The 21451-nt window shown below is 34.6% G+C and overlaps 1 protein-coding gene across 13 annotated transcripts in view; it reads right to left on the bottom strand.

Annotated features, from left to right (window-relative positions):
• The window catches only part of PPP3CB (protein phosphatase 3 catalytic subunit beta), a 46840-nt gene that overhangs the window by 13287 nt on the left and 12102 nt on the right, over positions 1-21451 (bottom strand). For 10 of the 13 annotated variants that reach the window (XM_059851420.1, XM_059851418.1, XM_059851421.1 and 7 more), the window contains exons 3-12: positions 20454-20578; positions 18341-18452; positions 17334-17479; positions 11874-12013; positions 11698-11775; positions 11504-11598; positions 9910-10035; positions 7830-7907; positions 3311-3395; positions 2350-2447 (exon numbers count right to left, since the gene is read on the bottom strand). In XM_059851420.1, the coding sequence (XP_059707403.1) occupies positions 2350-2447; positions 3311-3395; positions 7830-7907; positions 9910-10035; positions 11504-11598; positions 11698-11775; positions 11874-12013; positions 17334-17479; positions 18341-18452; positions 20454-20578 (1083 nt within the window). Of the gene's footprint in view, positions 1-1402; positions 2448-3310; positions 3396-7829; positions 7908-9909; positions 10036-11503; positions 11599-11697; positions 11776-11873; positions 12014-17333; positions 17480-18340; positions 18453-20453; positions 20579-21451 lie in introns of those variants that run through there. The other 3 variants (XM_059851423.1, XM_059851425.1, XM_059851426.1) reach the window with 2 other exon arrangements.

Here is a 21451-nt window from a genome sequence, read left to right as displayed (position 1 = left end):
CATACTGGTCAATTCTGTATATTTTTAAGCCAACAAAAAAACAGAATAAAAAAATTACTTTAATTAATATTATGCTCTTTTATTTTTGCAAGCCTAGACAAATTTAAATTATTGATAGTATACTGACCAACATAGTACAAAATACTTCAAAGAGTAATTAAATATTTGTAGTAAGAAATATATATACTATACTATCAGTGACCGTATTTTTGCCAAGAATATAAATTCTCTGATACTACAATCGTTTAGAAAACGGTCAGTTAGTGAAGTTTTATTTTCTTTTTGGTTTACTCCTACCTTTCCAATTGAGCATTAACCCTAATTTGAAAACTACTCTTTTAAGACTGAAACAGTAACATGCCTATCAGTAAAAAGAAGTAACTTCAGTTTAAGAACTAACAGTTGGCATAATTTATTTGAACAATCAACATGACTAAAACAAATGAGGAATATCAATGTAGTGCATCAGGGAATATGGCCATCAAAAGTTATAGTCAAGAGAAAACCCACACCCACAAAAATCCAGAATGGATTTTGCATACTTTCCAAATGACCCACATTTTCAGTAATGGTAGAAAGTCATATGCTTTATGTAAAAAAATAAATTTTCTAGTCAGTTTGATCCTCTCTGGTATTTGTAATGCAACATGGATAAAAAATCTGTTAAATGAGTGAGAGGAATGCAGACTCATTTTTAAGCATAATCAAATTTCTTATTAAACAATGAAAATTAAAGCTAGAACATATGCTTTTGGAATAGCTGAATGGATTAGGAAACATACACCATTTCTTGTTATAGACATTCACAAAACAATCACATACATACACTGGACATATAAACTTACTTGTAGACATTATATGTCCACTGAAAATGATTTAAAATGTGACATTTGTGTTTCAAAGCTATTAAAAACAGCTTTGATAGTTCAATAGAAAATGTAGTGAAAGGCTTTCAAAAAAATACCTAGAAAATATAAGGAATTCAAATAACAGTCAAAATAATGAAATGAGAAAAGCAGCTACTCTTGGAAAATAGATTGTGTAAAAAGTGGTATTCACATATCACAATCTTCCAATAGTTATAAAATTCAGTGTTCCCATACTAAAGTTTTATACTTCCTAGCAAAGCCTGAAGGTGGCCAATAAAAAGTCTTTGAATATGTTAAGAGTGCTGCTGATATGAAGTCCAGTTTCAGACTGGTGTTTTTCAGTTATTCACCATTGTGAACAGAAAACATGGACTTCATTCTTTTAATACACTTGGTACAAGCTCATAGCATCCTCCGTAATCCTAGTTAATCATTATGGGCCTTGTGAAAAATATGATCCAATGATTCAACAAACTTCAAAAAAAGAATGAAAACCTTTTACAAAATATTCAATGAGCCAGATTACAGGTATATTTTGTATAGAGTTCTTTTTATTTTTCATGCAAAAAAAATATATGCACACTTAATAACACCCTTTTATTTTGATTTATTTACAAGTTTTAAATTCAATCCCTTTATTCTCAACTGATTTTATAACAAATGATTGAATATTTTTCAAGTACATTGTTGTTGAAAATGCACAGACAGTGTGCAGCAGCAAATGCAGCAAACCTCAAAAACAAGGTGCTACAACATTGCTTCTACATCAAGAGACAGACAAGTGTCTGGGATAGTGGTTTAATTTTAACACTTATACAGACATACATCTATACCTAGAGAGAGACAGACAGATCTAAGAAAGCAGCTACATCTGCAGAGGAAGGAAACAGCATGTTACAAGGACAATTCAGGGAGGTCAATTATACATAGAACATTTGACAAACAACATAGAGAACAAACTTTGGCATTAATTACCAGGGTACAAAACATAGCACATTCCAATCTGTCAATGGAGTGTAGTATGGAACTATGCAGTCTGTAGCTGTTTGTTAATATTAATATCAACAAGTTTTTGACATTGTCAATGAAAATACTAACACAGCTATAATAAAACCATTTTAATGGAGAGCACACAAGTAATGATGCAAAATTACACTGCCATTTTTGTATCTGTAATGATTAAATGCCTCAATACGAGATCTATAGGGTCACCTCACCTGAAAAATTGTAAACTAAGGAAGGTCAGAGTCTGAAAAACATAGCTTGACACTGCTGAACTAGTTGGCTTTTAGTTTTATACCCTGGTTAAGTATCCATTTCACATTGCCTGATTAACACATAACACTATGCTCGTATCAGCCGCTAAGACAAGAACTGAAAAGCATAAGAAATTCCCTGCATGCATTATGTGTGGTGTTAGCAAAAGAGTGAGATGTGCCCCAGTCCATCTGAGGCACAGCAAGTTGCATAACATCATTACCACTTTGCAGGGTCTGTCGTCCTCCAGCCAACACTCCACTAGGTAACATTCCAGTGGGAGTCAAACCCTTGAGTGTCAGCACACTTTCACTCTCCTCCCTGGGTGAAAAAAACAGTAACAAAACCTTAAATATCTGCACATGAAAACTTGCATTGAAGTAAAATAATGCATGGGGAAAGGGACAGCCTAGTTTTGATTTGTTTCAGGCATGTCAAGATTGAATGTAAATTCAAATTCCAACAATTTAAAAGGCGAATATAATTCTATTCCATACCAGTCTTTCCTCTGCCTAGGAGTTATAAACACTGGCTACTTCTGAACCAAATTCTGAGCAGTTATACACATGCAGATTCATTAGCTTTGAAATGAGCACTGAATGCTTAATGAGATATAGAATACATCTCACTACCATAAAAAAATTCCCAATTTTGTTTTTAATGTCTCTACTTCGGGAAATAAGAACTTTAAACAATTACCCCTATTTGAGCAATTATGTTCTGTGGAACATAATTTGGGAAAATAGGATGATGAAATCGCTACATTTAAAGAAGATGGGATATTTTTTAAATAGGTGAAAATAAACAAACCAAAACGGAAAACAAAACCCCTCTACTCCTCAAGTTCCTGGTATATCAGAAATTTTCAGTCAGTCCTGACCTCCTTCATTATACCCTTGATTTCAGTCTACCTGGTATTGCCTTTCCAAGACTCTTAGTTAACAGATGGACAAACAACATGAACACTAAAGATCATGTTCTCTAATTTCTTGCAACATGTCTCAAAAATAACTCAAAAATATTCTTCAACCAAAAATTCCATCAAGAGGGTACACCAATATGCCAAAGAAGATTCTGATGCACAGTGATCTCCTGAAAAATCTTTGGCATTTGTTATCCTGAAACAGAGATGTTTACCTTGCATATGTAATAGGGGTTAAGGAATGCAGAAATCATGCAAGTACCTGAGAACAGAGAAGACTCTTGCCATCTTGCCAATTGCACGAATTTTATTTCTGATTATTTCTTTTCGCGCAGCAGCTGTACCTACTTTCAACAGAAAAAGAAAGAGTCTCAAGCTCATGATTCTTTAGAAGGTCATTGTTTTAAAGTGCATCAAATTTAACAACTATTTAAGTTCAGTACTCTTCATAGGAGGTCACAATGTTATGAAATTAGAGCTTCAGAATGCCAGCAAAACCATCACCTCTGTGTCCACAAAATACACACCAAAAAGTTTAGATTGTTCACAATGATTTTCTAAACCTAGTAAGCATCTGAACTACCACCACTACAGTGTGGTAGTGGTACTCATTCGCCTAAATTTTACACTTTAAATTCTTAGTAGTGACACGTACTCAGACTGTGTATGTGTGTATATCAACATGTAGGCAAGCAGCCCAATATAGAAGCCAAAGAGATACTAAAGCCATAAAAATTAAAAATTTTTTAATTGTTATACAGCTGTTCAAGAGAAAACAGTGGTTTCCTTGTTTTTATGTCAGCTACCCAAAACACAATTCCATGAAAACCCCTCAGAAAATAAACAAGCAAAAAATTGCAGTGGTACCTTTCTTACCACTTAAGTCTGTGTTCCACGTCATCTTAGGTTTGCATCATTTGCAGAAATTACAAATACCAAAGATCTGGAGTAAATACTGCACATTCCACAGGGCAGAGTGATACCACTTGTGACAAAAAAAAGTGAAGACAAAACTCTGAAAGGAGGCTTGTAATTAGGAAGGAGAGCCACCTTTGCCTGCCTTGACATGAAAACAGAAACACCTTTCTCCAACACCTTTCTCTGGTTTGTTTCAATGTATAAAAGTCATCCTTCCCCTCCTCTTACTTTCCCTTGACCGACTCCTCAATTTTATTAAAACAGCAGAGGCAGAGGAGGAGATATCAAAACCAAAATCCCTACTTCTCCTCAGCCATTGGAGAAGGAGAGCACTAATCACATCAAGGTAAGAATAAGTCAGTCATACTGTGAATTGAACCACAGGGGACCAAGAGTGAACAAGCTCACACAGGTCTGTTAGGTGTTCCAATACTCCATGGAGAGTGTTGTTCAGTCTTGGGAGAAAGGTACACCATAAGAAGTTGCCAACTAAATTGCAAGAATTTAGAAGAGAGGACCACAGAAGTAGGCAGAGGAAGAGCCACACGTCCAAAATTGGCCTACTTGCACTCAAAAAGGGAGCTGTGGAAGAAGCTGTTTTCCATCCCTGCTCACTAGCATGGGGCTTCCCCGGGAGGGTACAGACACTCAGGCACAACAGTCACACTTCTCAGACCACAGCAGCAAGGACACAAGGCCTTCTGTGGCACAAGAGTGGGTAGACTTTCCACCCTGAACACCAAACCAACTAAAAGACAAAAGATAAAGCATGTAAGGGCAAACAACAACAACAAAACCACAGAAGACAGAAAAGGTGTAATGACAAAGAAAAAACGGGGGCAAGAGACAGACTTTGTAAGAACAAAATGACAGAATCTTGGGGTATGACAAATACCTGCCAGTCCACATAAACAAAGCAAAAAAGCCAGGAACTGCTGAGTAAATTTTTTTTTTAGACAAAGTTACAGTTTTAACAGACATCAAACTAAAAAACTGGCAAAACGGGTGGCTCAGGAAAAACTTGGAAGAGGAATAGTATGAAACATTCAATGTTTACTGAAAATAATTTCCTTGAAATCTTAAATTTAAACGTTGTAGAAATTTTTGCTTTCTCTCTTTGAACACTACTGAATAGCCACTTGAGAATCTGGAATGAGAAGGAGACTCTTTTAGAGTTTGAAAAGCTCAAGGCTAAGTGGGACATCAAATATTTCTCTTTAAGGTCCTCAATTTTCCTTCTACCTACACAAGTTTGCAGGCTTCACTGATGCCAAGCTGAAATGTGCCAACTGGAAAGACTTCAGGCAGTGCTAGTCCCTGTGCTTTAAAATGAGAAAGATTGCTTTGGGGTGTTTGGGTTATTTGAGGGGGTTTTGTTTGTTGGGATTTTTCATTTTCGGGTTTTTTTTAAGATGATTTCTCATTGCCCTGGCCTTCCAGAAGCAACACAGCCAAGGCAAAAAGCCAAAGGCATTACTCCAGGCTGCAGCACTGCACTAATGTGGCCATTGAATCCTGGTTACTTGGAGAATGGCATCTGCTTGCAGAAGAATGTCTTGATTACACCCTAAATTATAGGAGATATGGCAAAGAACTTCCCCATTTCCCATTCCCAAGGCCTGCATAAGAAACAAATTCTGAAATGCTGACCTGTTATGCCCCAGACATAACTTCTGGAAACATGTCTATAATCTAATGCATTCTGAAGTATTAGAAATATTCTCTGGAACTAACAAATTTACACAGAGAGAAAAAATATTATTAGGCAAGTAGAAGCCAGAAGAATATCCCTGTACAAAACTACCTATCCTGTGATTTCTGAAAACCAAGTGACAGACCATGAATTTAAGTTGGTAACTAGGCTTCTTTTTATAATTTGCATCCAGCCAGCTTCAAAATTCACAGAGAATCAAAAAGTACTTTTTTTGACATCTCAGTTAAGAAGACGAAATGTACTACACAAACCAGATTTTGGAACATTTTATAAACACATTCCATGCACAACCTTAAAAAAGCAGTTCATGAGGAAAGTATTAAAGAGCAAGACAGACAACTGAAAGCTCCCTACACATGCAGGACCAAAGAAAGAATTTTAGAAGCAGATGAAAGGATGAAATTCTACAAAAAAAAAAAGGAATGAAAAAAAAAAGGAAAAAAATTCATGCACAGAAAGACAGGTGTCTTGAAGTATGACTTCTCATAACAAAATACACAAGTCTTTATAAAATTCCCATTAAAATGGTTAATAATCATAAAATACATAATAAGTCTCACTAGAAAGGTATTTTCTCATTAATACTTCAGACTGTCAGGTTCTGTGAAGTCATATTTCAAAACATTCCTACTCTGTCTGGTCTGTACCTTTTTTATTGCCATATATGAGTCGCTCTTCAGATGGAGAGTCCAGAAAAAAAGGAAGTGAACAATGGAGAAAAAGGTGAGTGAGACAAAAAAAAAAAAAAAGATATTTAACTTGGCAGTGGTAATATAGAAGGAATGGAGAAGAAATATGAGAAAAATAAAATGGAAAATTGCAACACTTGAAAATGCATTCATCAAACAAGAAGTGGAATTGTTGAGAATATTTAAAATTTGACGAATAACAAAAGAATGCTTGGAAGTCAACAGTTAAAAAAAAATCCAACCACATAGAAAGATAAAGCATAGACAGTACTTAGGTGACATACGAGATGCATCAAGCAAAGAAATTGTTAAAGGAGACAGAATAATAAAATAATTCAAATTAAGAAACTACAGACAGGGCATATGCAATCAACTGACAACTGCAACTACTGGCAAACATAAATCCTAATGCCTCAGAATACCACCACACCCTGCTTGGTGCAACTGCTTTATGTTCAGTTTAGGAGATTTACTTGCATAAAAAACAGGAATTGACTGTGGTAGGATCACTTTTGACACTTCTTCCACGTTTTCACATTTCTGGCAATCCTCTAAATAGCAGCAAAGTTGAAGTGGCTCAGAACCAATGCACTCCAATGGAAAAAACACAGCTGCTTAGCACAACACTATTCTGCTATCGAATTTGAACACAGTAATGCTAAGAAAGGGGTTGTGTCTCTAACGTCTTTATAAATGATCCTTTCATGTTCCTCAAAGGTTGCATAAAGTTTTCTTCCTCCTCCCCCATCAACAACAATTCAGCAGATCAGTTCTGTTATTGGATGAAATGAAGCAAGTCTGAAAAATGTTTAGGTGTGACATTAAGCACTTCTGTAAAAAGCCCAACAAAACTATGTGTGATATGCTAGGTCTTCATGTCAATGTTGCTTTCTAATCATCATGCTACAAACCTCTCTTAACAATCTACTGTATCACAGTTGAAGAGACAAAAAGATGTTGTAATTCATTACACAAATACGCATAATTCAATGTACATAAACCAGTTGTCCTTTAAACTCAAACGCAGACTTAACCTTGCATTTCGGACTTATAGTTCTTTGCTATAAAAAACATTGTATCCAATGTTCTTCTACATCAACTGTTATTGAAGGGCAATAATTAAGAAATTTAGTGTATTATAATGCATTTATTCTAAATAGTAGCAAAGTAAGTTAGTATGTTTCAAATTTCAAGTGCCAAGACATTTGGAGAATTTCCCAATAAAAGTTTGCTTTGTATTGAAATCACATATGAGGATTTGCAAAGGTTACTATTACTACTTCTTGATCACAAACACAAATGCAATTCCCTTCTCTGCCCCACCAAAAGCATTGTTTTCCACAGAAAAATCTGAAGGCAATTTTATTCAAATGCCAGGCAATATTACACCAGTCTAAGTAAACTATTTTTTATAAGTTATTTATCATAAGGAAATTTACGTATCTTAAAGTAAACCCTACCGTCAAATTGATCTTCTCCCTCTGTCATCAGCTCATCATCAGAGCAAATGCTCAAAACATTCACCAACATTTCTGTTACTGTATAGGAAAAAATAAATCTTAATTCATTCTGTGTAGAATTTAAAATATTTCCAAGTACACAAGATATAGCTAGTCACCAGCAACTCTAGTGAATGAACGTCTCAAACCACAGTCAACACTCAGTAACCACATTTCAAAATAATTCTTGATGTGAGCTGTCACTGAATTTGAAAAGCTCAGAAAAATAAGCAGCTATAAATTATACAACTAAACATGAAACAACCAAACAACATGAACACTCCTCTCTTACAAGGAGTTCTTTTAGATAAGAAGACTTTTCTTGTAAATTAGTAGTTTTACGTAAAAAGTCAAGTATTTGAACTAGTTTTTATGCAAACTTTACCTAAATATGAAAAATTTTGACTGCTAAAATTCAGGCTTGAATTGAAAAAGCTATTCTATTCCTGACAACTGCAGGCATGTAGCAGAAGTATTCAAGCAGAAAATTATTAGAACATAAATATGTTATATATAAAAATATATATAGCATATTTATATAAATATAAATTTCTGTTTGTCTTTTCAAACTCCCCTTAAATATATTAACATAGTAGATACAAGCTTTTTGAGACAAATTTGTGTATTTTTTTTTTCTCCAGGAACATTCTTACTCTGCCACTCAATCTTTCCGACATATATGAGACTCTTTCTTAAAATATTCAAACCTTCCTCTTAACGGAGTATTCAGAAACCTATCCAAAGGCCGTTGGTTAAAAACCCTGTAAATTGCTGCCTACATTTGTTCATGACTAATTCATACAACCCCAGTGTTATCTGCTATGGTTGTATTCTTCATTCTTGGGAAGAGTTACTCGCTACTGTAAAAAAACCCCAAATTATTGTGATTTTGATCTGATCAATGCAGACCAGACAATATTGACATTAAATCCCTCATCAAAAGTGGAAACACGCATTTTTCCAAAGGCAAGGCTACCAACAAGGGCCATGACTCCAGCAGTCTGAAGCATTGAGCAGGGCAATGAAACACTCAACACTATTAAACAGGCTGCTGGATGTCATTACCAGCAACACAAAAAAAGGAAAATACACAGCAGCAACCCTTTGCTGCTGAAAACATTATCTACTGCATAATCAGGCAAGAGAGATGTAAAGCAAATCTTCTTTCAAATGTCAGGTCCCTTCATTTAAACATTAAAAAAAAAAAAAAATTGTTGAGTTGGTTAACCACAGTAAGAAGTGTCCAAAGTATTTGCATTTAACTGCCCACTAAAGACAACATAAGCAAATCTAGAATCCTAGGTTTTTATGCCCTTAAATACGTAACTGCAGGAAACCTAAAATTTAGTTAAATTTATTTTATTTAAATTAAATTTAAACTAAATTAAAAAGAAATTTTCAAAGAAATCTAAAGAGCTCTCCAGATCTCTTTTTATGAAAAGAGCAGTTTCTGTCATAGAAGGATTTTAAACAGACCCAAATAACCTCTAACCTTGTTGCTTGCCAACTGAGGACTACTTAGGGCCCCAGTGTCCTAGATTCATAGTTATCATCTCTAGAGGGAAAAGAAAAAAAAAAAAAAAAAAAAGGAGGATCTGTGCTAAATTATCTTTTTTACAAGAAAAAATTATAACTGAAAAACTTATCTTCAGTGAAGGTCAGTCTGTTATATCCATATAGGAAAGTTAACATTTTACACAAACATCTCAATATAAATTTATACCTATAACTACACAGGATTAAAAATGCAAAATATAACTTAGCATTCTGTAGAATATGAACAATTTAAAAATTAACTTCAAATGCAGTTCAAATATACTACTTAACAATGGAGATGTACACCCCCAATGGAAATTATAATTTCTGTTAACATCTTAGCTATATTAGATGCAGTTCTAACTACCTTGACTTAAACAAGAAAACAACAAAAAAAAAATGCAATTCATCTTTCACTGGTAAATATATTTTTAAAAACAAAAATCCTCCCAACATTAATTTGTCAGAAATAAGAGATATTAGTTGATGCACAACATCTACTAACCTTTTTCTCCAACAAATGGCAAAGACCATGTGAAAACATCCATAAAATTTGGCAGCCAGTAAGGATGAGGAGAACAATTGAACTGACGAATATTCATCACATTGTTTTCATATTTTAATACAGCAGCTAAAATGAAATTCAGACATTTCGAAAAGAATGTTTAAAACTTTTGAGTAGCACAAATGTAAAGTCACAGGCTTGATTTAGGTCTATTTATACTTTAGACTAAATAATCCCAAAGGTATTCCATTCTCTTTCTTTCACAGTATTTACAGACAGGTAACTAATGGAGCACTTTGGATTTTTACTGTGTATGTTTCACTCCAAGGTACTGTTACATGTCAATACAGGTCTGTCCTATCCTATTTTAGGTCTACAATCAACAAAGATTTTAAAAAAGGTAAATTCCTGAAAAGGTATAATTTCAGTAACTTTAACAAAACTAACTCAGAACAGCAGTACATTCAGTATATGCAAATTCAGGTTTTATTCTTCACATGTGTCTTCCCATGCTATAAGACTGGAGTAAAACCATAGACATTTTGAAGACGAGGGAAAAGAGAAAGCATAAAGAAAAAAGACAGAAAGCCAGAAGCATTCTAAAGCTAAACAAGTAGTTGACCACATTTTTCTATACTTACACTTGCATCAGACTGGGAATAGCTCATGTGAAAAAGGATTCTATGAATACAGTATCCATAGAGATAGGGAAAAAACTTAAAAAGCCAGTTGAAGATATTTTTACTTCCCCTTTACTTTGCAATCAGTGAAAGTAACAACAGCTCATCTTCTCCTGTGTACAGCTATGTACCCTAAAGAGGTGGTATGGGCTGGGGGTGGTTCTTTATAGGTGGGTGGAAGAAAACGCAATGTATTTAATAGAAAAAAGGTGTTGGTTTCAAAGGAAACACTATTTGAACATTTGGAGATCATTCATTCATCACCTACTTGAAATGCCTTACTTTAATATCATACTTGAATTTCAGCAGGCTTTATTTTTAAATTTCGTTGTTGAACTTTATTCTCATCAATGAATAATACTAATTCACAGCTAAGCTCTTCTCTGTAATTCTGACTTGCAAATCTTCCTCCACACTATTAAACATGCTTCTCCTGTTCAACTCCATCTTAGCAGAGGATGGACAAAAATGGATTTCTTGTTCTATACTTCCATCTTAATATTTCCAAAGGTGATAAGTATTTTGATCACTACTTGCTCTTCCTTGATTTCCCATATATGGCCATTATGGGAATTACCCACAATGCAAACCACCTTCCTGGCCCACTAAAGACAATGAGGGGAGTGAATACTCATAGCACAGGGAAACCTTACCTGACTGGATAACACCAGTAGATTTAATCACAAGTACTAAATAGAAACAATCTTCACAAAGGAAACCTCTGACCACACTTATGCTTCAAGGTACTCCTCTTACAGGAGCTGTCATTTATGGCTCTTCTTTATAACTTTCATTAATAGACTGGTTTTTTTGTCCTTTAGTTTCTTATTTGGCAAAAAGTGGTTGATATTAGGTTATCTAGTTAGACAGTTTTATTTTATTATAACATACAATTACTAATAACAAGTTCTTACCTTTATTATTGTAGACATCCAGGTAATTAGGTGCTGAAAAAATTGTTATTAAAGATGGGAACCCTGTAGTTTGACTTTTCCTGTACATTCTATAACTGTAAAACCAAACAAATTATATTACATCTTACAGCAAATAAGCAATTAATTTTTATTTTACATTGCAACTATTTCCTTGAAAGATACAAAGTACTCACCCCGCATCTTGTGCTTCATGTGCTCTAATGATTGACAACAAATTATTATTTTGCAAAAATTCACAAACTGCTGGATAGCTGTGAAATGAAAACAATTATGAGTAAAAGATATCCTCTTAAATTATTCAGGAAGAGTCAGTACTAAAACACCCAACTAGATCACAGCATACTCTCACCTATAAAAGTAGGAGCATCCTCTGACTGTGTTATGACTGAAATGCTCTGGTGAATTTTCATTTCCAAAATCTTCTGAAGGATCTGACCACAATAAGTCACACATTGGTCCAAATGCTGGAGGCTCTTTGAATCTATCTAACTGTTTAGAAAGAAAAGACAAATGCACAAATACTCTTTAAATATTAAATTATTAGGTTTTACACATTTGTTAACCTACATATCCATCAATACCAAGCATTTTTAGAATAAATCCCAACCATATCAAAGAGAAGTAGTTTCTGTATAGTTTTTCCTCTCCTCCTCATGAAATAAGGCACAGGCATGCCAAAAGAACCAAACCTGTTAAGAGCAATAAGATTTATTAGTTGTAAAAAGAAGGGAGAAAACTTCCAGACTGATGGATATGTGTAAAACAAGGTCAAGATACAGACAAGGAACAAAATGGTCCTTTTTCATGCACATGCCACGTCTACCAATCTGGAGATACTACCAGGAATTAGAAAAGAGAAACAGTACAGAAAACAGGAATTAAAAAAAAAAAAGCATGAATAATTAGCACCAACTAGAAGAGACTAAATATATATTACGAAACAACCCTAAAAATACAAACCAACAAAAGAAAAAAAAAAAACCACCCTGAAACACCCGTCTCCATAATGGATCATTTAACAACGTAATGAAGATGCGACTGGCCCAGCTGTCAAAGGTTTTTTCGTACAAGCCTTATTTTTCAGCTCTATCCCTGATGTAATGGGCCATAAGAATTTTGGCTGATTTTCTCTCGGTTCCTCTCTTGCTGCTTCCTTACTGATTTTCACTTGAAACACCTATTTTAGCAGCCTGCAACTTTCCTAGTAACCACAGTCAAAAGGGGCAGAAGTTAAGGAGCAAAGTGCATTTGTTAACGTAATAGGAAAATGCCCTGTATAATTAAGTTTCAGGCAATCACTCTCTGATGTCCCAGAAATGAAAGTAGATATCCCAGGTTCAATGTAAAGTTTATTTGGTCTTTATGTAGCTGGAGTTTGTTCACAAGATGATTTTATCCAAGAAATGTAGGAACAGTTCTTTGATGGACAGTGCATTTATCTCACTTCACTTCCCATACCAAAGAAGATGACTTTGATGGTACTAGAGAACACTTAACTCTTCATGACAGGCTCGAAGGGAGGTTTGGTGAGCACCTGGTGAATTTGAGTCTAACGGTCCATAGGAATCCATTCAAATATGGAACCAGCAGTAGTGCCAAGCTCTCTCATGCCCTGGAAAATCAGAGCTCCCGAGGCTGCCACCTGTAACATAAGTGGAGAGGTCCAGATCTTTACAAATTCCTGCCAGATAATGGTAAGGCAGGTATTAACTGAAGTTGTTGTTGGAATTTATTCAATATTAAAATCCTGTGGTTTAACATTTCCCACACTGGATGATAAACCTGGTATGGAGTATTTCTTCCAGATTGAAGAAGTCAGTCCATCAACTTCTGCAAGTACCTGAATTTCTGTAGATTAAACCATCAAGTTTCTAAACCTCCAGCAATAAATATGGGTCCAGAAGCTAAGAGAGGCATTCACACAAGGAAGTTTCAACTGTTTGCTGATTGATGTTTCCTGTAATACAGAAGGCTGAAATTCTAGAAAACATTTCTAAGAATTTTTCTTTAGTCTTCAAGTATTTTCCTTATGACTTTGGCCAAATTGATAGAGACATTATAAATAAAAGTTCTGGCTACCTGCAATTAACACACCTCTCTCCTAAACTAATTTCTCATAGCATTGAAACAATAATGCAGCTATTTCCTCAAGTAAGGTGAGTTTATAAAAAATAAATATACTTACATACACTTCTAAACTACATAGACTGACTTATATACACATCAAATCAGTTTCTTCTTCACTAGACAGTCTACTAACTGGCACAGTTCTCAGGATATGTCAACATTTAAGGAAATGTCACTTTAAGCTACTCAACCCAGACTACATATATCAAATCAAAATAATCAATTTAAGGGCTTGTCTACCATTGGCACAGCAAGTAAGCTAAAGGACACAGGTAAATTCAAAACACCTGTTACTGATTTAACTATTTCTCAATGTGCTTTGACTATAGCAAAACAGAATCTCAATACAAACTGGCTTAACATTTTTCTAAATATGATTAAGGTAACCGAGAAAGACAATTTTCAAGAATAAGAATCAATACACCTGGTGTTGAAACAGAACTAGGTAGTGTGTTTGTTTTTTTTTTACTGTAAAACACTTAAATCTAAATTATTATCAAGGTATTATGCCATCAGGATAACTAATGTGACATGCATTATACCTCCACATGGATGTTCCAATTCAGAAGCACAAAAACCTGAGAGGCAGATTAAGGTACAGCAAATTAAAACAATTTTGCTTTTGAGGCAAAAGACCTTCACAGAAGTTTCACACACAGACACCAGTTTTAATTTATCTGTCCTAATTTCTTGAGAACTATCACGCAATAAAGCCTAAAGAACAACGTGAATGCCAGTGAAAAGTGGCAGCCATCTTACATATTACTGAACAAAGGGAAATTTCAGCAGGCCACAGAAAGGAAGCAAGGTATTACAAGGACAGATTCCCAGTTGTGCTGCCATATATTTCAAGGCAATTTGACCAAGTCTTAGTATCACCAAAAGCTAAACAAAAGAGTGAGCATTTGCTGTAAATGAGGAAAAAAAAAAAATTTTTGTCTCTCTTTTTTAGAGTCCCCATAATCTTACCTGGATACTTCCTTCTTTCTAAAATGCTAGGTTTAAAAATGACAATTCCTGGCATTTTGTTTCAGTAGAAGTCCTGGCAGTGTAATTGAAATAAACTAAACATCATCTCTAAGTTGATGGACGTGTTTAAAAGAGACACTCTTTACCAAAACTATAAGAATTCATGGAATTGATGTTCAGAAAATGAAAATCAGATTACCACAAGTTTGACCAATTTCCATTTTGGCAGAAACATGAAGCACCTAGAATAACCTTTCTGGTTAGGACTCACTGTCATGCCAAGTATGAAAGGACTCCTCTTTTGGAAGTAAATTTATGACAGCAAAAATAATAGTTTAAATTGTGTCGTTTATTCACTTTCCTGCATACCAATACTGATTAAAGACTTCATCTAGAAGAAACTGCACACAGCATAGAATTGTTCTTTATTTCTTAGGTGATTCCTGCACTATTTATAGAGCTGTGATTTCCCTTTCATGCCAGATAAATTATGCCCTTGCAGCTAAGACCTCTCCTTAGAAGAACTTTTGCTAATAAACCAGAAGGCCTGAAATATTATACAATTGTCTTGATTGCTTACAGGAGTAACTTCACACACCACACTCGTACCCCAAGTGTAAGATTTTTTCCTAGGTATAAAGTGAGCATTTCACATCACATTTAAAATATCAGTGCATGCCAAGCTCTAATGCAGCTATTGAAGCCACTGCCGATCCATGACTAGCACCTTTTTCAGATTACCAGATAATTCTTTAAAAACAAAGAAGGTCCAAGGAACAGTTCTATTAACACCACCTTACATTTATAAAAGTTTTTCACCAGAAGAAAATACAATGCAGATTTTCATATATGCATATAAACATTTCAGTCTAATGTAGCCTTGAACATTATAAAAGCACATCTGAAAGTACAGGCCAAAACAAGAGAATTACCTTTTAGTTAAATTTACTTGACACTGTGAAACCTGATCAGCTGCAAGACTGAGACTAGCAGAAAAGTGAATGACAATCCTGTTATGAGAGTGGCTTTCCAAAATGTTTTTCCAGAATATGTTTTCTCTATATTACTTTCCAAAAAGCCTTGACCATGCTTCTTTCCATCTGTATAGTGAGAAGTGTTAAGGCTTTGTGAGAATGGCACTGTTTAGTCTCTTTGCTTTCTTACTTCTCTTTCTCTGCACAATGCATTTGGATTTCTGTACACGTTAGTATTTGCTTTGACAATGCAATGTGCCTTAAGAAATTTTCCCACTTACACCACTGATCTAGTAAATACACTTCCTCTCTGTTTCTACCATTTTCTCCTCCTCTCACATCACTCTGCTTGGCAGTGTAATATCTGTAAGTGAAATAAACCGACATGTGAGGCTCTGCAATGGTCCAATCATTACAAAAAATCCCTAATGAATAAATACAGTGAATTCAAAGATGAGATTCAACTTGATGGCCTATAAATTTGAGGAAAGGGAGAGGTAAAAAAGAAAAACAAAGCACAAATAAAGGAGAAAATGCTAAGAAAATGAGAAATGTAATTAATGAAGATAAAAAGACAAAATAGGCTGCAATATATACTTTTATATACTACAAAAGCAATTTAGGAGTATGCTTTTACTTTCTCTCTGACATTTAGATCTTTTTACAAACAGGAGCCCACGTACCTTTTTCCATTTGTGGATAAACCACATTTTTCTTCCATCCTTACCTATAAACCTAAGGCTTTCTTAGAATCACCTACATATATATATATTTTAAGCTGAAATCATCTACATGTTAGCTGTTCCTAATCATAACAGGAATGGTTTTGAGTTCCAAGTGCAGCAGTCAAGATGTCAGCTAAGTTAACTTAAAGAAGCCTAAAATGAGTATGCAAAAATGAAGGCAATGGAAAATTGCCTTCATTGCCAAAATTTTGATTTTGATTGAAAATTCCCATCTGATACAATCTCCACCTGACAAGCTATCCATGCAAGTAGAAACCATATTATTAGGAACAGATACCTCATGTTACCACAATCTTCTGCCCTTTAAATTGCACAGCATAATTTAGTGTTTCTGTTGTGTAATATTTTAAAAACTTTTAAATTCTTATTAATATACTCAGCACATTCACCACAGTGAGAATTACTCCTCAAATATTACTCAAATGCCTACCAAACTTGCCATTTTAAATAGCAATCTGAATTTCTATTAAATACTGCAATATCTCACTTTGTCAAAACTAAAATCCACATATTTAAGACAGTAAAAAAAATTTCACAGAAATTTGAGAATAACTGGAACATGACGTTAGATATAGTAAACAATTTTAAGACTACAATTAATTTCAACAAGCTTTCTCCTGGAAGCCATGAGAACACCAGCTCTTATCTAGAGAGAAATACAACATATTATTTTGACTAGATATGAAACTCTTCACATGTACTACCTGTCTCAAAAAACTATGTGGGGATTTTGAGGTTTCTTCTTTGTGTGTGTTTCTTCTTTGCGTGTGTAACAGTCCCAGCTGTCCCAATGAAGTCTACTAATGGAAAATGCACTAGCTAATCCATGTGATTTTAATTATGATACTGCTTAGCCTACATTTCAGCTCCTGATTTACACTTCAACAAGAGACAAGAACAGAAAATATATTGACAACTTCATAAAGATGACTTTGTAAAGCATCATATAAATATCTCTACTTCCACTTATTTTCAAATACACAAAATACTCACTCTCCTAATGTCATCTAGTGTATTAATTTCTGGTGAAAGTCCACCATGAACACAAAGAAACTGTTGATTTAAGAGAGCAGCAAGAGGGAGACAATCAAAAGCTTCCATGCAAGCATCATAGACTCTTTCAGAGTACTTTATTTTACCTGCAGGAAAGAAAATAGAAATAATTAAAAAATCCATAATATATGGATGAAGTACTCTAGTGGATCAAGGTTCTAAGAATATATATATCAAAGTGAATGCTTAAAAAAACCCAAAACAATGAGTATTTTGGGGTTTAAAGGAACATTTCCAAACACCTAAACAGAAAGCACGTTTCTAAGACATATTTTCTTCCAGAACTACAAACTGTTTTCACTTCTTCTGTTATCTCAAGTGTGAAGAAACTATTTTTGTTTTTTAAAAAAAATTGAATTATTTAACATTTTTATACAATTCTACAGCATACTTCAGTATAAAATACTACCAAGAAATTTGTGAATTCTCATTCACAGTGAAAAACTAATAACTGATTATAGATTATATAATTTTTACCTACATCAAAGAGGGTTTCACCAGGCCAAAGGATCCATTTATCACAGGATCAATACTTACACAAGCCTTCAAATGGAGAGGCAGCTTATATCACCAAAGAGTTATCTTACTAGTATAGCTGAAATCAATCCTCCAAATGGAAAAATGATCCCACAGTAGGGACAATTTGCTAGCTTCACAACACTGCTCAGCAAGTTACTCTGCACTCCCGACTACAGCAAAATTATCTTCCTCTCCAGGACTTGATTAAAATCAAGATTGTTACATCAAAATTTACTCCACAATGTATATTTACAGCCAGCTCTCTTCTTGCACTCCAAGGCCACACTGAACTGCAAGCAATTCTACAGAAGTCAATGGGGCCTCCAGATGTTTGCAAGGCCTTAATTAAACTAATCTCTCAAGCACAATGACAGAAAATAGATCGACAGGTTGCAAGTAGCTAATTTACATTCTTAGACAGTACTTACATTCTTGCTTAAAGGTAAAATACTCTGTAAGGTGTCTGCATTCATGGTTGCCTCTCAAAAGAAACAATGTGCTTGGGTAAAGAATTTTCAGGACCCATAAGTACAGCACGCACTGTTGAGAAAACAGGATAACCAGTAAAATACACTAGTTTATATGAACTTTAAAACTTATTACTGAGAAATACTGAGTAAGGATGTTAACAGTTTCAAAAAGCAGGTACTGCTTAATGTGCCATTTTAAAATAGCACTACTTCCCTGAATCCAGTTCTTTACATGAGTTATGCAAATTGCTTATTACTTTTCCTAATAACAGCCACATAGAATACTGGAAAAAAAATATTTGCTGGATATTCAATAATAAGATAAACTCAGCAGAATTAAACTGTAGAACATTTTAATCTAGACAAATACTGTATGTGTTTCTGCCTAAAATCTGGTATGAGTCTAAACACTGGCATAAGAAGAAAAGCAGACATTTATTAACAGAGACTGGGGAAAAAACCCCTGACAAAATAATTTCCCTTAAGGTTAGATACATCATTTGGATATAATTTTTAAACTACAAATGGACAGAGTAAATCATCCTCTCCTCAAACACTGGGGAAGCTGACTGCTTTTTCAGCGTACAAGCAGCAAAGTCAAAGAATTATAGTAATTTTCCATCTATCATTATTACTGCAACATCAGCAGCAAAGCCTCAAAGAGTCTGTCACCATCCAGCAGTCCTGAATGCCCAAAACGTACTTCACAAATTTCAAATCTAATTCTTGTATTTTAACTGAGCACAGAAATCTCAAAATCCCACAAGTTTTGGACTTCATTGAAGTCACCTACAACCTCCTATTATCATTGTTCTTAACAAATTCCAGTACCCTGAAGCTACCATTACTCAAAGTTGTTTTGAATAGAACAGCAGAAAATATGAAAAAGGGAGAAAGAAAACAAACGGACACTTTAAAAAAACACTGCACACATTGAGAAACACAATCAAAGACTTTTATTGTGAAGTTTAGTTAAACTAATTACTGAATATTTATCTTAGTAAAAATATGCAAAACTAGTATTTAGTCAGAAATTTTTTAAGGGTAGTGGTTGAACAGCTTTCATACCAGGTTTTGATATATTAACATATAGAGTTGACGTGTAAATGCCTTTTTCAAGGACAATTACATTATTTGAAATCACTAAAAACAGGCAAAGATCAAATTAATAAATAGGGAATATCTACTGAAATTTTTCCTTAAAGATGACTTTGAGGCAATGGTTCCTGCTGCATCTCCTGTTGGTCTACCATCTCTAACAAGCCCAAAATGCATTGTGCATGCCTCTCCCAGCACATACCCACACATTATCAGAACTGCAACATTTTAATAGTGAAACAAAAGAACTACACTGTGACTTGCAAGACACTATTTCAAATGGCATGCTATTCCATTAGGTTTAGTATCTATGAAGAGATCCCAAGCTGAGGCACTTCCCAGGCTGGTTACAGAAGAACACTTAACTTAAAAACCATGCTCTGAAACTAATCGATGTGAATATGGGACTATCTTTGAAAGGTAGCACACTTAAGAAACATGCTGAAAATAAAAAAATTATTTGAACTCAAAGTAACTGAAAAATTAATGGCAGAAACACAGGTCATCCTTAGGGAATATCTGTATTTGCTCTAAGAATTTTTGTAAAGAAAAATATTAATAATTATTAAAAACCATTTGATTATCTAAATAAAATTAGTTTCTTTTATAAAAATAAACAGATAATAATATTATGAATAATTAAAAGACCTTGCAGTCATCACTCACCTGTTCTCCACAAACATACAAACATATTACTAGACAAGCAGCAGTACGTATAATAATGTAACAGAATTCAACTTTTAGAAAACCAGCTAAAAAAGAGGAGAAAAAATGAGTAAGTCTGGCGATTTCAACAGGACAGTCCAAACAACTGGTCAACATCCTCCTGTAAACAGGCCGTTATCACAGGAGAAGGCACAGCAAGGAAGAACACATTCACATGTTAAAGCAGACCTAAAACTTCATTTGAAAACCTAAGTGAAAGTGTGCTTATGAAAAAATTAGGACAGAACAGATTAATATATTCAGTTACCTCTATACTAAAATAACCTCTGTCTACATAGTCACCGAGGAAGAGGTATCTTGTGTTAGCAGGTGATCCTCCCACTTCAAACAGCTTCATTAGATCAAAGAACTGGCCATGAATATCACCACACACTGCAAGCAAAAATTTTGTTCGAATTAATTTTAAAAAATCTAATGGAAAAGTTACCAAGTTATAGTTAACATCCACAAAGTACTTCTAATTAAGAAGAAAGACAGATATAAAGCAGGAATAACAGAAATTTGTGAAGGTTTCCCCTTTGCTTTTCCTTAAGATGCTGTCTTCACTACCTGTGACAATACTGATGACACAGCTCTGAGTCCAGGAGACTGGGGGGTATTCTTCCAACACATTTAATGCACTGAGCATTGAGGTCGTGAAAGTTGTCAGCACCTCTTTAATGTCCTCCCCAACTCCTGAGGTATCTTTGCAAATTCTCCTTGGCATGTGTATTTGAAAATGCCTGCTGTTCACAACAATTTGCTGAATCCATGTGAACTTGAAAAAACCAGGGAGTGTACTTTTGTTCCTGAGTCAGACGAACAAAAATCACACACTAAAATCACATCTTCTCCTTGCTGAGTTACTTTTCTCCTTCAAATAACCATGTTCATTATTTCAACAGTGGATTTCTCCTGTGTTTTTAGAATATGAGAAGGGACAAGACCAGTGGTCAGCAACCAAAGGCAGAAGTGCCAAAGATAGCAGCAGATGGGAAGTCTTTAGGGAACATACAGCAAAAGCAGGTCATCTCACAACTTTAAAAAAGTAATTAAAAAATGCATGGAAGAGACAACTGCTCCTATCTCCTCTTTCCCACAGGAGTTCCCAGAGTTCAGTGGAAGTCAGGAGCTGCCTTCTCACTTCTGCATAAGGTGTCACTGGTAACAACAGGAATTTGAGAAACTATGCCTTTCCTTGATGCAAAATGTCACCAATCAACTGACAAATAGCATATCCTGACTTTTTAGAGTTTATCAGTAAAA

This window comes from Haemorhous mexicanus, chromosome 7 (assembly GCF_027477595.1).
Source record: "Haemorhous mexicanus isolate bHaeMex1 chromosome 7, bHaeMex1.pri, whole genome shotgun sequence".
Lineage (NCBI taxonomy): Eukaryota > Metazoa > Chordata > Aves > Passeriformes > Fringillidae > Haemorhous > Haemorhous mexicanus.
The sequence above is the reverse complement of the archived record's forward strand: the minus strand, read 5'-3'. Positions and strand labels throughout refer to the sequence as shown.